The 14885-nt window shown below is 44.6% G+C and overlaps 2 protein-coding genes across 5 annotated transcripts in view; one reads left to right on the forward strand and one right to left on the reverse strand.

Moving 5' to 3' along the window:
* Positions 1–3509: 3509 nt before the first annotated feature.
* Positions 3510–6860, reverse strand: rbmx2 (RNA binding motif protein X-linked 2). Its single transcript, XM_040150998.1, has 7 exons — positions 6838–6860; positions 6611–6726; positions 6334–6385; positions 6056–6185; positions 5055–5238; positions 4668–4838; positions 3510–3601 (listed from the first exon to the last, which is right to left on the reverse strand). The coding sequence occupies exons 1-7, from the start codon at positions 6858–6860 to the stop codon at positions 3510–3512; spliced, it is 768 nt and encodes a 255-aa protein (XP_040006932.1).
* Positions 6861–7356: 496 nt separating this feature from the next.
* Positions 7357–14885, forward strand: part of ap4m1 (adaptor related protein complex 4 subunit mu 1) — a 28320-nt gene continuing 20791 nt past the window's right edge. Inside the window, exons 1-6 of one of the 4 annotated variants that reach the window (XM_040150388.1) lie at positions 7357–7472; positions 9337–9395; positions 10084–10169; positions 12437–12543; positions 13208–13304; positions 14135–14245. In XM_040150388.1, coding sequence (XP_040006322.1) covers positions 7447–7472; positions 9337–9395; positions 10084–10169; positions 12437–12543; positions 13208–13304; positions 14135–14245 — 486 coding nt within the window. In that variant the 5' untranslated portion in view covers positions 7357–7446. Of the gene's footprint in view, positions 7473–8140; positions 8556–9333; positions 9396–10083; positions 10170–12436; positions 12544–13207; positions 13305–14134; positions 14246–14885 lie in introns of those variants that run through there. The other 3 variants (XM_040150387.1, XM_040150390.1, XM_040150389.1) reach the window with 3 other exon arrangements.

Genomic DNA, 14885 nt, shown 5'->3' on the forward strand with positions numbered 1-14885 from the left:
GATGTAAGAGAAATGTATTAAAAACTTGCTGCTTGCTTGTTCGAAGCCACAGTGACACGATGGACAGACATTATTATCTTTAAAGACACTGTGGGTAAAGAAAAAATCTACCTGACATTTCTTGTGTCTGAACCTTTGTAGCAACTGGCCGGGACCAACGTCCCCAGATACCTCCGATCACGGCCACGTCTGTCGCCGGACCGCAAACCCCTCAGACCCCGGCGGTGTTTCCTCCGTGTTCGTTCGGCGAGAGAAAACCCGACCTCGCCGGGCTGCACCGTAACCGGGCGACCGAGACCAGCTGTCCGTTCACACTGCGCGGTTCAGGTGTCGCTCGTTTCTGAATGGAGAGAAACCACGCACTGTTAGTATCTGGTTTCACACTGGTCTCACTGGGCTTGATTGACACTCATCCGGTGTGAAGTGTGAAATTTTAAAACCAGAATAACAGAAAGGTTTCCCGACTTTTTTAGCAACTCAAATGGCAAAAAGACAGAGACTCCAACTGAGATTCGACCGGGGAGAAAAACGATCATTCGCGCTTCCGTTGACTGAGCAAATTTGATATTAGGTCTGAGGGAGAGAGTTAGACACCCACGCCTGTAAGTCGGCTTTCAGCCTCCTGTGTGATGCGTGTTTGAGTCTGAGCGTCGACCTGGAAACCTGCAGAAATTAGTCGTTGATGTCACTGTGTTTTAATTCCACCATTGTACACTATGGGGGGGGGGTTGATGGTTAGTGACCAGCAAATTATTAATCTTTTGCCACGTTAACGTTACATTTATTAGGTCACATTAGTTCAAACAAGAGCCTTCGTGGCCTCAAGTCCCCGGTTTTCACTGCCAGGGGGTTTAGTCCAGTGGTTTTTGGGCAAAAGGTCTAATTAGGTCCGAGTTTCCTGTTTGCTCAGCTCAGTAACAGTCAGAGCGTCGACGCCGTGTGAACGAACATCGGGACGGTGAGCGCTGAATTAAAAACGCAGAGGAAACACCGCCACCCCCTCTGTCTCTCTCTCTCTCTTCCTCCCTCTCTCTCCCTCTGCCCCCCTATTTCTGACATATTGTAAATGGAGCTTTAAGTGCAGTATATTTTCATAGAGAGGACGCGCTAGTTTTATCCCGTCATGTATTTGTGTCAGCGTCTGTTCAGCTGTACAGAGATTTTCAGAGTCACTTTCTAAGCCGACCTCTGTCTTAAATTCTTCTTCTTCTGCTGCTGCTGCTGCTTTAGCCGGAGTCCGAACATCTGCACTGCCACACCTCGACATCTGTACTGATGCAGAAGAAACACGGGGACAAAAGAAAAGCAGGGGCCGACATCGAAAAGCTGCCGGTAACTTTTCTCCGTCGGTGCGGGAATATTTCGTGTCCATTGAGCAGCGAAAAGCCTCCCGGTGACTCGTCGGAGCAAACGAGGAGCGACCGATGGAAAACACCCGCTTCCGGTTTAGACACGAGGCGTTAACTCGCGCTGCCCGCGTGCATTTCAGTAACAGGCGGCCAATCACAGAGCAGACACCTGTCGCACGGTGAAGTTACCCGGGACACCGCCGTGGTTTCCGTTTGAGGAGCACTGAGGACTTTTCTTCTCTAACTGGGCCCGACATTAAAATCTGTTCCAGTTTTTGTACCATCAGGGAGCTCCATACTCAGCTAAAGTCTGGTCTTATTCCAGAGGTTGACACCTTGAGGGAGGGGGATGTGGTTCCTGTGGTTTTTCTGCGCATCAACACGACCGGCAGCAGCAGCAGTGACACGCGGCTCACGGAGGGGATTAAGGGAGGATACTGTGAAAACCCTCAGGGCCCGACTCCAGCAACCGGAGTCAAAACTCAGTCAGGTCACCTTCCGAGGAGTTCGTCCACAAACCAGCTTAGAAATCATGGGGAAAAGACTCCACTTCCAACTGCAGAACTTCATTCAGAATCTCCCCGTTTTTAAGTTTCCTCCGGTATCACAGTGACCCAGTGACACTTGTCTGAACATCCACGGCTACACCGAGAACAGGAGCTGTTAATAGTTAATTTGGCTTATTTCATTTTCCAAAATGCAAACAAATCTGGGCTGAAGTTGTCGCCCACAGCGTGGCTCACTGAATCCATGGCAACGTTGCACCTCCCGTTCATCAATGAAAGCGTAGGCTCCTGTTTGGAGGACTGGCTGGATTCTGGACTCTGACTGGGCTGCAGTCAGATCTGGCCACGCTGAGCGTCCAACGCCACTTCTCTGTCCACAAACCCCTCCCGTGCCGTCTCGTCCCCGTCACTCAGTGCGTTGTCGTCGCTTTCTTAAGACGAGGCCTCCGCTCCTCGGCTCTTCGGCCTCCCCACGTTTCTCCTAATTTGCCGCGAATCGTCTGCAGACAAGCGACCGGATCACCACGACGCATCCCACAACCTCCCCGGCTACTGAGGCCGTTGTTTGGCCCAAATACTGCTTCAACGAGCCAGTGGCTCAGTGTCACTGCTGTTTTCAGACTTCACATTATGGCCTGGAAGTGTGGCTTTATTACGGGTTGTTTTCTTCGTCTGTAATTTCTGAATCATTTTAACAAGGTTTCTGTCCCATGTTCAAACCTGCAGTTTTTTTTTTTTTTTTTTTTTAAAAAGACCTAAAAAGCATCAAATTCAGTTCCCATTAAAAAAACAAAGGTTCTTTCTGTCATGGCAGGTCCAGGTCTCATCACACACACCTAGACTCACCCGCCTGTGATCTGAGGCGGCTTTGAAACCACTCTTCTTTGTTCCCGGTGAATCACTCACTCCTGTCACGTTTCCATAATAAATGGCTGCAGCTTGCTTCCGTGTGAGTCTGATCTTGACACTTTGTTTTTTTTTTCTTGCTGTAAAATCACACGTTTTCTATTTTTCCATGGTCAGACGTGATGTTTCAGGGTTTACATCAAGTTCAGTGCTCTTTAAACCTTTAGTTCTACATCCTGGGAAACGTTTTTTTGTGACGTGTTCATCGCTGAGCTTCAGGTCACAGTATTTATCTCTTTTCTTTAAGCCGCACAAAAACAAGTGCAAAAATGAAAACTGGTATTTTGGTAACTGGTAACCGTGTCCCCGAACGTCTCGGCCTGGACCGACAAGTCTCTGCTAGCGGCACCCAGCCACCAAGTAGTCTGGGTCCCAACCCCCCCCCAGTGAAACCACAGACGGCCATGTTTACGGTTTAAAGATGTAACATGTTGTTCAGTGAGCTTTAGAGGTGCTGGGCAGAAACCGCCCTGCTGTTTGCCCATCATGTGTTGATGAGGCCGCTCAGACGATCCAAATTCTGGTTTCATTCTACCGTATCCCAGTTCCCAAAAGCTCATGTCCTACCAGCGCAGCGCACCTCGAGAATAAAACACGAAGCGCTAGGTTTGCTGAAAAGAAAGGCGGAAAGGAGGCAGTGACAAACGGAACCGACGAGCCGCTGTAGTCCGACAACCGAGCACAGCGGGGTTACCGTGCAGCAGCCGGTCAGGGCACTTCTCGGATCAGAGGCTGCGTTCAGCTGCCCTCAGACGGCTGCAGGCAGCGTAATGAACCGCAGGACGAACTCTTCCTTCAGCGTGAAGCAGATCAGCGCAGTCTGATATGCTGACGATCCCGCTTGAGACACAACAAACGTTCATTTTTTAAAAATGCAGATTTAACGTTTCCGTTTTCAAGCATTATTCCCTCATTTCCGTGTCTTTCGTTTGCTCTTGTTGATAAAATCGGGAACGGACGTGGCTCTGAGACGTCTGTTTCTCAGCGTGAAGTCAGACACATTTTCTCACCAAAAAAACCCGACGACTGTCGCCCGGCACTGCCTCATCCGAACGAACCTCCCACTTGTGATCAGTGAGCTCGGAGCCAAGAGGCCGCACGGACGCACGAGGCGAACCTCAGGGACAGGAAATGAACAGACTGTCGGAGCGCGGACAAAGAAGCTTGTAAGAAACACGGGGGAAAACATTTCTTTGTTTTATTAAAAAATGGAATCAAACTTAACTTTGCTGAATGGGGGGAAACCTGGGGGGGTCCAACTAACACATTTCACTTTGCACAGGAGCGTTTTGGACATGTCCTCAACGCTCAAGGAAAGACAACGTACAGAAACATTTTACAGTGAACTGAAGGAACCTACGGAATCCTGACAAATCTGTCTATCTTCTTCTGTCGTCTCTGTCTGTCTCTCTTCTTCTACTGCTGTCTCTATCCTTGTCCATCTCTCTCCTTCTGTCGTCTCTCTCACCGTCTCTGTCTGTCTCTCTTCGTCTTTCGTTGTCTCTGTCTGTAACTCTTCGTCTATCATCTCTGTCTATCTCTCTCCTTCTGTCGTCTCTGTCTGTTTCTCTTCTTCTGTCGTCGTCTCTGTCTGTCTCTCTTTGTCTATCGTCGTCTCTGTCTGTCTCTCTCCGTCTGTCGTTGTCTCTGTCTGTCTCTCTCCGTCTGTCGTTGTCTCTGTCTGTCTCTCTCCGTCTGTCGTTGTCTCTTTCTGTCTCTCTTCGTCTATCATCTCTGTCTGTCTCTCTCCGTCTGTCGTCGTCTCTGTCTGTCTCTCTCCGTCTGTCGTTGTCTCTTTCTGTCTCTCTTCGTCTGTCATCTCTGTCCGTCTCTCTCCTTCTGTCGTTGTCTCTCTCCCGATCGGTCTCTCTTCTCCTGTCTCCCTCTCTGTCTCTGAATCTGTCACTCTCCTTTTCGTGATTTCTCCTCCTGTCTTCCTCTCTCCTCCTCTCCGCCTCCTCCCCCCGGAGTCTCTCGTTCTCCCTCGCTCTCTGCCCGTTGTGTTGTCCTCCTGGTGGCGCCACCCTCTGGTTGTACTTGTCGTAGGCGCCGTCCACCTTCTCCTCTTTGACTCTGACTGCGGGAGGAGGAACAGGAATAGGTGGAGGTGAGGAGGAGGGCACTCGGCTCCCCCTCTCTCTCTCCTTCTCAGCCTTCTTCTTCTCCTTCTTCTCTTTCTTCTTTTTCTTCTTCTCTTTCTTGTCTGGGACAGAACAGGGAGAGGGGAGATCAAAATCCACCCTAAAAAGACCCTTGTATCGGGTGGACTCGAGACAACAAGGGGTGACCTCACCTTTCTTGGGCTTCTTCACGGGTATGCTGTACTGCTCCTCTTCCTCCGAGGAAGAGGAGGACTCCACGGCTTTGGGAGCGCAGCCCTGCTCCCTCAGATGCTTGGTCACATCGTCGATGTCCTCAGAGTCTTTGGGAGGACGGTAGTCTTTGACGTGATCCACGCGAATGGTCCGACCTTTAATCTGACGAGAGAAACACAAAACGCGGCGTCAACTTCTAAACGAATCAGAGAAATATCGGAGATAAAAAGGGACGATTTCAGACGCAATCACTGCTCCGACCTGCTGGAGGTCAAGGAACTGGCAGACACTCAAATATGAAGCCATCCTTCAATTAATTTCACTTTATATGTGTAAACAGATTCAGCATCAGTGTGTGAACCGCTCTGCTTTCTGTTCCCAGGACTCATGTTTATGAACCGGTCCTGGCAGTTGTTGAGGGTTAAGTGTTCAGGTTGATGCCACCTCTAATGTCTGTACAGTAAGTATGAGGCGGCAGGCGGCAGCCGGTTAGCTTAGCTTAGCATAAAAACTGGAAACAGAGGGACACAGCTAAAAAATACACCGGCCAGCAGCTCTAGATCTCAACAGTTAACACGTCGTAGCTCATCTGTTTAATCTGCACAAAACAGAGTGTGAGGTTTCAGGGGAACTATTTCTTGTCCAACAGCGGCTGGTCGCAGTGACTGTGTGCAGCTTGTTTCGCAGCAGCAAGGGCGGCAAAAGTCTGCTTAAGATGGAGTGCAGGCGACATATGAGGAGGCAGCTACGACTGAACCTCAGTCAGCTGATGATCAAACTGCAGGAGGTGGTTTCACAGCTTTTAAGTGTCGGCATGAAGTTCATCGATAAATTAAAAACTATTCACAGCTTTATTTTGAAAAACATCCTCACCCTACTTTTAATGCCTAACAGCTTTGCACAGTACAGAAGCACCAAGTAAAACCACAAACTTTTATTTTTAAATATGTAAGTTAACCAGGTGTGACAGCTGTGTCACCTTGATGCCGTTGAAGTTGTCCACGGCCAGGATGGTGCTCCTCTGGTCCTCGTAGCAGATGAAGCAGAACCCTTTGGACTTCCCCGTCTTCTTGTCGCGCACCAGGTTGATGTTTACCACCTCGCCGTACCTGAAAGGTTTGTTTTGTCAAGGATGCAGAGAAAGGAAATTCTCACGTCATCTGGTTATGGTTGTTACAGTGAGGGAGAATGTACAAAATATGCTTGGCCTGGGTGGACTGAGAAAAAGAGGACGGGGCAAAGCGCTGAAGTACGTACTGAGAGAAGACACAGATGATGTCGCCTTCAGTCAGCTCGTACGGAAATCCTCCTGCAGGAAACAAAAAACTACTTCAGTCATGAGTTGTATGCTCAAACTCAGACACAACCGACTTGTTTTTTAGAAGACGTTGTAGAAATCATTCAGCCGATCCCTGTGTTCACGCCCTCAGAGTGACCAAAGCCCGGTCTGAGAGGAACGACAGCTGGAGCTCAGCGCAAGAAAGCGGGCAGCCTTAGCTCCTGACTCGTCCGCACAGGAAGGTCCGTGTCTCACCGACAAAGATCCAGGCGCTGTCTTTGTACTCCGTGTGCCAGGAGACACTCTCGTTCACCCCGAGGTTGGCCTCCCGCTCATTCAGCTCGTTGATCAACTTCACCTTCGTTAGCGGACTGAAAACAGCGGACAGGGAAAACGTTGATCTGATGAGTATTTACCAGCTGTTTCTCTACAGTACATCACCAGGCTATATTTTCTATTCGCCGGCCGGTACCACCCGGTACACTATCTGCCACTTGTCCGTCATGCGTTGAGGGGAAATGTGGCGTCAACCAATGCAATATATCAGGCGTTACTGAATTTGTCCCCTTTCATCGCTGGGATTCACTACCTTTGTCTGAGGAGCGCGTGGACATGCCATTTGTTTTGATCCCCGAGGCTTTAATTGTTTTATACAATCTAAACCCTCCCGAGGCGAGTCACAGCACAATAACTATATAGGTGTGAGGCCAATATATTTACTTGACTAAAAACGTGCTTAAAACACAAAATATGGCAAATTACTGGCTGTTCTACATTCATACCTACTTTGTGTATATCAAATTATTTATTCAGTATTTATTAAAGATTATTTAAAAAACACCCACCATTGCAATAGTTGTCTATTTGTTCACAATTTACAGATTTGACTTGAACATAGACATTATACGTTGTCTTGTTTATATACATTTATATATGCACCTACTTGTATGCACGCATTGAGAACTGCTCGAAATCGGAGTCGGATTCCTTACGTGTGAAAACCTACATGGCTCACATGAATCGGACTGTATGGATGGAGAAACCGTCGAGTCAGACTCCAGACTGCGACGATTTGATGTTTCTCATTTAAAATGAAACATGCGCGTCTGGGAGTCAGTTAAAGATTTAAGACGTTTCGTTCGAGTCAAGGATTCATTTCAAATTGGACGAATCCACTGAGTTTGAATACTTAAAAAGAAAACCGACCGTGGAGCGCCATGGCAGAGGGAAATGAAACACGCAGCGAAAATGTTGATATTATTGAAATACGAAATCTTTGGAGTGTGCCGAATTCAAAACTGATCCTAAAAGTTTATAGTAACGTCAGCTGTTAAGTTTGAAGTATGTTCACTCGCCAAGTAAAAGGGGATCATTAAATTTTAAGAATTTTGAACAGGGTTCGGGGCAGCGAGAACGAGTGACGGTGGTCTGTTAGCTGTTAGCACCAGCTAGCAGGTTAGCGTGCAGCGGAGGAGAGAGCCCGTGGCACCGTAAATAAAGTCGGTAGACAGAAGTAGATAGAAACCCGAATAATTAGTAATTGGCAATCAATTAATGTGAAAATGTTCACTTACTTCATGGTGAACTACAGGGAAGAGGAACCGATGCCAAAGTGGAAATTAACTGTTTTGCAGACATGAGCCGTTTCCGTATTAATTACCGCCTCTGCTGCCGCCTGCCGTCTGGATGTCTTAACTACAAGCTAAATAAGTAAGAGTAAAGAGTAAATACTGAACAATTATTGTTCAGAGTGGATGTAAAACTGTATATTATCAGAAATCCAGTCTAATTATCCGAAAAATGCAGTTTTTAACCCTGGTTTCCTTATGTTTGAGTTTACCGCCCGTACATCAGGTGGCGCTGTGCGGCCAGCCGCCATTTGCTGACCCTGTTAGTAAACACCGGTCTGTCAGTTGAGAGCCAGGCAGCTAATTCAAATAACACACGTTTAAGTTGTATTTCAGTTGATAATTTAAAACTTTAGTTAACTGTTTTATCGGTAGAACTTTCTCAGCGTTGACCAGTTTATCACGGGCTGCTCTCGTGTGAATTCTCAGAAGTGTAATGACGCTACGATATCTAACTCTGGCGAGGCTAGCGTTAGCAGCACTACAATCACTTTCAATGCCTTTCATGGATTAATAACTAATAATCAACATTTCAACAGATTTACCGCTGTTTCACTGCAAGCCCACCTCGGGTAAGTAACGCAGTAACTGAGATATGTAGCTATTCAAGTCAGTGTCACATGCTCACGGTTAAAATCCAAACTCGTTTACAAATTTAGTCAATTTAACGTACTTTGACCTGTTTTCAAGCCCTGTGTGCAAGTTAAAACACCATCAAGGATTTCTCTGACTCGCCAGGAAGTTCTGATCAGTTCGTCTTAAAATAAATCATTCCTCACTCCGATAATGTATTTTGATTTAGTTTAATTTCTGGAATGGTTCACGCACTGGTTAAACTGGTGCACTTGTTACTCTCTACTCCCTGTCCGCATCTACGGTGGAACATTTGCGAATATATGTGTATATATATATATATATATATATATATATATATATAATAAAAAATGTACCTGCTTGACAAAGGGATGTTGAGAAAGACTGAGGTAATCATTACAACAAGGAGTTTTGTTTACGCACAAGGACACTTAAAATTGGAAGAATGTTGAGTGGAGTTTGGTGCGAGCTATTCTCCAAACGAGAAAATGTTACAGGCTGGTTTTAGCTGCCTGTTAGTCCTGTACAGTGAAGCTGCACATAGTAGATGTTTAGAAATAATGCCAGTAAAAAAGGAGCATTCAGGACTCTAGCGACTTATCACCGGCAGGGGGAGCAACTAGATCACAGTTATCTTGCTCAGCCAAAAACCTTGTATTTAAAAAAAAAAAAAAAAAGTTTGAAAAAATTGAGCGGCAGTCGATTTGATTTCTGTCTCTGACCCCCCCGTCTTGTCTTTTTCTGTATGTCTCTTAGCAGGATGATCTCTCAGGTCTTCATCTTGTCCTCGAAGGGCGACCACCTCATCTATAAAGACTGTATCCTCACCGTCTTGTCCCACAGCTAAACACAGCCGAGGCCAAATGCAAAGACACGCATTTGTTTCTGTCCCCTGATCTATACTTTCCCAACACAACCCATAGCTTAAAGTCTGTTAATTGGTCCCCTGGGCAAATTCCATGGTTTGTTGATTTTTGAAGTGAAAAGAAGTAAATCCAACCCCTGCAGCAAACAGATGTTAAGCCTTTCTACAGATGTTAATGTGGTGTTGACATTTTTTATTTCATCAAATGAAAAAAGACTGCTAATGCTAATGTGCAAAGGTTTTGACTCCCTGCTAAGTTTGCTGCAGGGGTTGTATTTACTCGTTCTCTCTTCAAAAATCAACAAAATAGAAACGTAATTTGTCCAGAGGAGGCCAAACCTTTGCGTACAGCTGAATCTGAACTTATCAGGATATAGTCAGACGGATAGCAGTACGTAGTGAACAGTTCCAGTTATCAGTATGTCTGTTAAGACGATATTTGTTACTGCAGCTGTGATGCCAGAATCAGTCACAGTGTGTTGAAGAAATCCTGCGGGGCATCAGTGTGTTTGCAGTTTAGTCTGTCAGTAAAATGGCAGCTGATTAATAGAGAAGCATCATTTGTTCCTGCTCTTTTACTCTTGGTCTATGTTGCTTTTTTTTTTTTTTCGCCGTTTAAAAGTTCTTAACCGTTCCACCAGTCCGCGGAGAAGCCGGAAGTGACGTCGTCAGTACTTTCTACGAGAAGGTCACAGCGCTGACCGGAGACCAGCCTCCCGTTGTCATGGTAACACCACATGTGTATGTGTGTGTTAGGATGTTATCAATCAATCAATCAATCAGTCAGTCAAACTTCATTTTTATAGCCCGTTTTGTGCAGGTTATTGCTAAATTAGGAATAATAGAATCAATAAAAGTATTTTTTTTTAAATGTATAATTTTGAAATAAACAAATAGATACCAAATAAAATAAATGAAAATTAGATAAAATAGATAAAAGACAATGACAAATTAAATCGATCGATGAGGAGGAATAGAAAATTTTAAAACATGAATAGAATAGAATATATTATTCCACAAAATAAATAATGGCCATAAAACACTGTAATCAAAAGCCAGGCTAAAAAGGTAGGTTTTAAGTTTGTGTTTAAAAATGAACACAATGATCTGTTGTCCGATGTTCTACAGACTGTTCCAGTGGCTCAGGGCATAGAACTAAAAGCTGACCCAACAGAAGTCTTTGTCCTGAACTTTGGAACGACTAAAAGACTCAGAGGAGGGTCCTGGTTCATAGATTGGCAACATGTCAGACAAGTAGGCCGGCCGAGGACCATGAAGCGCTTTAAAAACAAGTACAAGAGTTTTAAATCAATACAGAGCCGACAGGCAACCAATGTAAGGACATTAGTGTGTGTGAGAGAGAGAGAGGGAGCGAGAGAGTCTGGATGTTGTGAGGCCTTTCAAGGAAAAGTACAGGGACAAGAAAAAAGTATGTGAGCCCTGTGAAATGACTTGGTTTTATGTGTAAATTGATCTGATCTTCATCTAAGTCTCAACTTCTGACAAACACAATGTGCTTCAGCTAATAACACACCAACAACTCTAACCCTTCTTGTCTTTACTGAACACACACATTAAACCTTCACAGTGTTACTGGAAAAAGTCAGCGAACCCTTGGACTTAATAACTGGTGGAGCCTCAAACCAGCTCTTCTAGTAGTTTTTATTAGCTGCACAGTTCAGAGGAGGAACGTTTGGACCGTCCTGCCTGCTTCTGCTTGCTCTCGCTCACAGTCTCAGGGCGTCTGTCTCTGGTGACTCTGAGCTCTTCTTTCTTCTTTCCTCTCTGGGGTAAGGTCTGGGCTCTGACTGGACCGCTCCAGAAGTTGGATTTTCTTTGTTTGAAGTCACTAAGTAGTAGATTTACTTCCACGTTTCAGCTCATTGTCCTGCTGCGTCACCGATCTTCTGCTGAGCTCCAGCCGGTGACATTATCCTGTAAGAGAGCTGGATAAACCTGGGATTCATTTTCCCCTGGATGGTGGTGAACTGTCCAGGACCAGAGGCAGCACAGCCCCAAACCACAAAGCTCCCTCCACTGTACTTCACCACTGGGATGATGTTTTCATGTTGGTGCAGTTCCCTTCATATGCCATTCACAGAGCTGCCTGTTCTTCCTAAACAGCCCACAGAACTCAGTAGTGCTGTGGAGAGTCAGGCTGCTCTTTGACAAACTTCAGGTGCAGGGTGATTTTTTTTTTTTTTTTTAAAGACCAGCAGCTTCCCTTGTGGTCTCCTGCCATGGACACTATATTCCATGCACCATCATCACTATATAATAGACTAATGAACAGAGATGCTCCAATGATTCCTTTAAGCCTTTAGCTGTTACTCTGCTTGTAGCCTTTGGAGTCGTCTCAGCTGGACGTCCACTTCCAGGGAAAGACACCACAGAACCAAATTATCTCCTTTTATAGAAAGTTGGTCTGACCGAGGACTGGTGAAAATGTAAACTCTATGGGAACCATTTACAGCTTTATATCAACATCTCTTGATCCTGAGATCTATTTTGTGAGGCATGGTTCACATCAACAGATGCTTCTTGTGAATAACAAACTCAAAATGAAGAACAACACAATGATGTGTGTGTTATTAGTTGTAATTGATTGTGTTTGTTCATAATAGTAACTTGGGTGAAGATCTGAACATATTTTAAGACAAATTTATACTTTAATGCAGATAATTCCAGCTTTCACCTACTTTTTCTTGCCACTGTATTTGATTGCCAGATGCTCCTACACCTGCAGCTTCAATCTCAAACCTTCACAAAAATGTTTCATGTCAGGATCATGTACTACTGAGAACCAGGAGAAGCAGAGTCAATATTCTGAAATAAACAGTCAGATTTTTGTTCCGCAAAACTGTACAGACTTGACAGCAAACCGTCTAAGAAGAGAACTGAATTAAATCTAAACATTAATACTAGCAGGAGAGCTATACATATTGTCCATCTTGGACCTTAAACACAACTTCAGTCCTGTGTTCTGTTCTGCAGAGTCACAAAGATCTTCACTTCGTCCACGTCAGGCAGGGGGGACTGTACTGGGTCGCCACGACCACAGCCGACTCCTCACCCTTCACCGTCATCGAGTTCCTCAACAGGTACGTGTTTCCATAAAAGTGATAAATATTTAATCATAAAGTGAAAGCGAGGCACAGAAAACCGAAACTACAAAAATAAACAGTACTGTACGCCTTCAGAGCACCATACATGGTCTTTAGAAACATTCTTCCTCCTCTTCTTCTTCTGTCCACCTAACATTAACATTAGCTGTCTCTTTATTGGCAGGTTTTTATCATTTTAATAGTAGAAATAAAACTTGCAGAAAAAATAGAATAAAAACACTGAGATGTTTTAAATATAAATAAAGCGACTGTTTGAATTAAAAAAGAGAACAAAAGATCAAAAATCAGGCTCTGGATAGTTTTACTGTTGATCTTTTTATTATCACTTACACTGATTTCCTTTTGTTTTGTTTTGTTTTGTTTTGTTTTAAAGAAGTAGTATAATCACGTTTTCATGTCAGAAACAAGTTTTTCCCCTCATTTTGAAATATTTAGCCAAAAGACCCAGCGAGAGATTCAGAAGGATTTGCACTGAATAAATGGATTTGGTAATCTGTTCTAATCTGCCTGCAGTGCAGTTGGTGAACAGTGAGGAGGAACCAGTTCACATGTCAGTTAAAACGTGTGTGTGTGTGTGTGTGTGTGTGTGTGTGTGTGTGTGTGTGTGTGTGTGTGTGTGTGTGTGTGTCGGCGTTGTCAGGTTAACAGCTCTGGTTAAAGATTACTGTGGCAGTCTGTCAGAGAAGTCGGTGCAGATGAACTTTGCCCTCATCTATGAGCTGCTGGACGAGGTTGTGGTGAGTCTCCCAGCCCCAGGTCCTCCTCCTTGAAAGCCAGACCCAGGCTGAGGCTGAACGTGCAGCCCCAGAGCACCATCTGGACTCCTAGGGCCTAGAATGAACCTAGGACAAAAAACACTCAGACTAGACCTTAGAGCTGTTAATGAGGTTTCAGACACCGACTGTCGACAGTGAGTAGGACTGCTGCTGGGAGTGTCTGGTGTTGCCGTTTTATCACACTCTTAGGCACAAAGTAAAATTACGACGTAGATTCCCGACAGCTACTCTGCCAGGTCACTCGTGTGGATTGAACAATTTGATTCCGCTACTTGACGTAGTCTAATCAGTCGTCTCCTTACGTTTTATGTCCCACCTTATAGGTGGCAAAATTGTTTTTTTTATTCTTATTATTTTCATTTGCATTTGGAACAAAGGTTCAGTTGTACATGTTACACAGCACAACCCCTTTTTTTTGAAAGTCTTTTAATAAGCTAATAAATTGATAAAACACTCTTATTCATGTGCAGAACATTAGAACCATAAACAAACGTGTTTTGCCAGTTAGGACTGATTTTCCTACTGTGAGAAGTTTGATAAGCACAGGCTCTGGTGCAGCTCCTGAAGACCTCTTTCTGTACCAGGTAAAAAGACTCCAGCTGCCTGGAGGCTCCCTGTCTTTATAGACTCTTCGTTCTGTAAAGATAGAGGAGTCAGAATGGTCAGAGTGAGCTTTAACAGCTGCAGCGCAGCTTGTAACTGCACGAGGTCAGAAGTGTATGTTTTAGTAGCTATAAAAGTTAAGAGGAAGTAACTCTGTAAGACGGAATGTAACTCTCTCTGTCTCGTAGGACTACGGTTACATCCAGACGACGTCCTCCGACGTCCTGAAGAACTTCATCCAGACTGAAGCTGTGTCCTCCAGACCATTCAGCCTGTTTGACCTCAGCAACGTCGGCTTGGTGCGTTAACGCCAACAACACCCGACACCATTAGACCAGAGGTCGGAGGTCACAGGTTTGATTGCCTGAACAGGGAAAGTGCAGCAGTTGAAAAAAGGATCAAACCTGTGAGCTGTGTCAGAGGTTTTTCAGCCTTTACAAGGAGAAAACTCTCTGATAATCGTTGTTTAGTTATTTTCCTACTGTCATATTTGAATAAACAAAAAAATTTGTATCCAGCATAAAGTAACTTCAGTCCACATCTGTTAATGTCACATTTGAAGTTTCACAATTGATCCTTAAATAATCAAAACTATTATTCTGTAACAGTTTACTTTAGGTCCCCCTCTTGAACATTTACAAACAGTATATTAACATTCAGTAAATTGTTTGACACTATGATGTATTTGTCAACAACTATGACTCCTCCTGTCGGCACCACCCCTGGTGTACAAACAGATAATGAAGGACAACATAGTTTATCACATGTAATATAAAATATGTCTTCATAGGAGAACTGATCATTGTTGTTAAAATGTCCTTATATCTGTGTACGACATCGTTATAGTTGGACACAGAACGTTTGTTAAATGTGTTAAATAAACTGTCACTTATTATTCCTGCAGTATGTACAAAACAATGCTAACCTTTCATAGCTAAA

The sequence above is a fragment of the Xiphias gladius genome, chromosome 17 (assembly GCF_016859285.1).
Source record: "Xiphias gladius isolate SHS-SW01 ecotype Sanya breed wild chromosome 17, ASM1685928v1, whole genome shotgun sequence".
Classification (NCBI taxonomy): domain Eukaryota; kingdom Metazoa; phylum Chordata; class Actinopteri; order Istiophoriformes; family Xiphiidae; genus Xiphias; species Xiphias gladius.

Coding starts and splice junctions, on each gene's coding strand:
- rbmx2 (XM_040150998.1), bottom strand. CDS start 6,860: ATGACGGACAAGTGGCAGATAGT. Junction 6,386..6,610: donor CAGCGCCTGGATCTTTGTCG/GTGAGACACGGA, acceptor TGTTTCCTGCAG/GAGGATTTCCGTACGAGCTG. Junction 4,839..5,054: donor CGTGAAGAAGCCCAAGAAAG/GTGAGGTCACCC, acceptor CTCCTCCCGCAG/TCAGAGTCAAAGAGGAGAAG.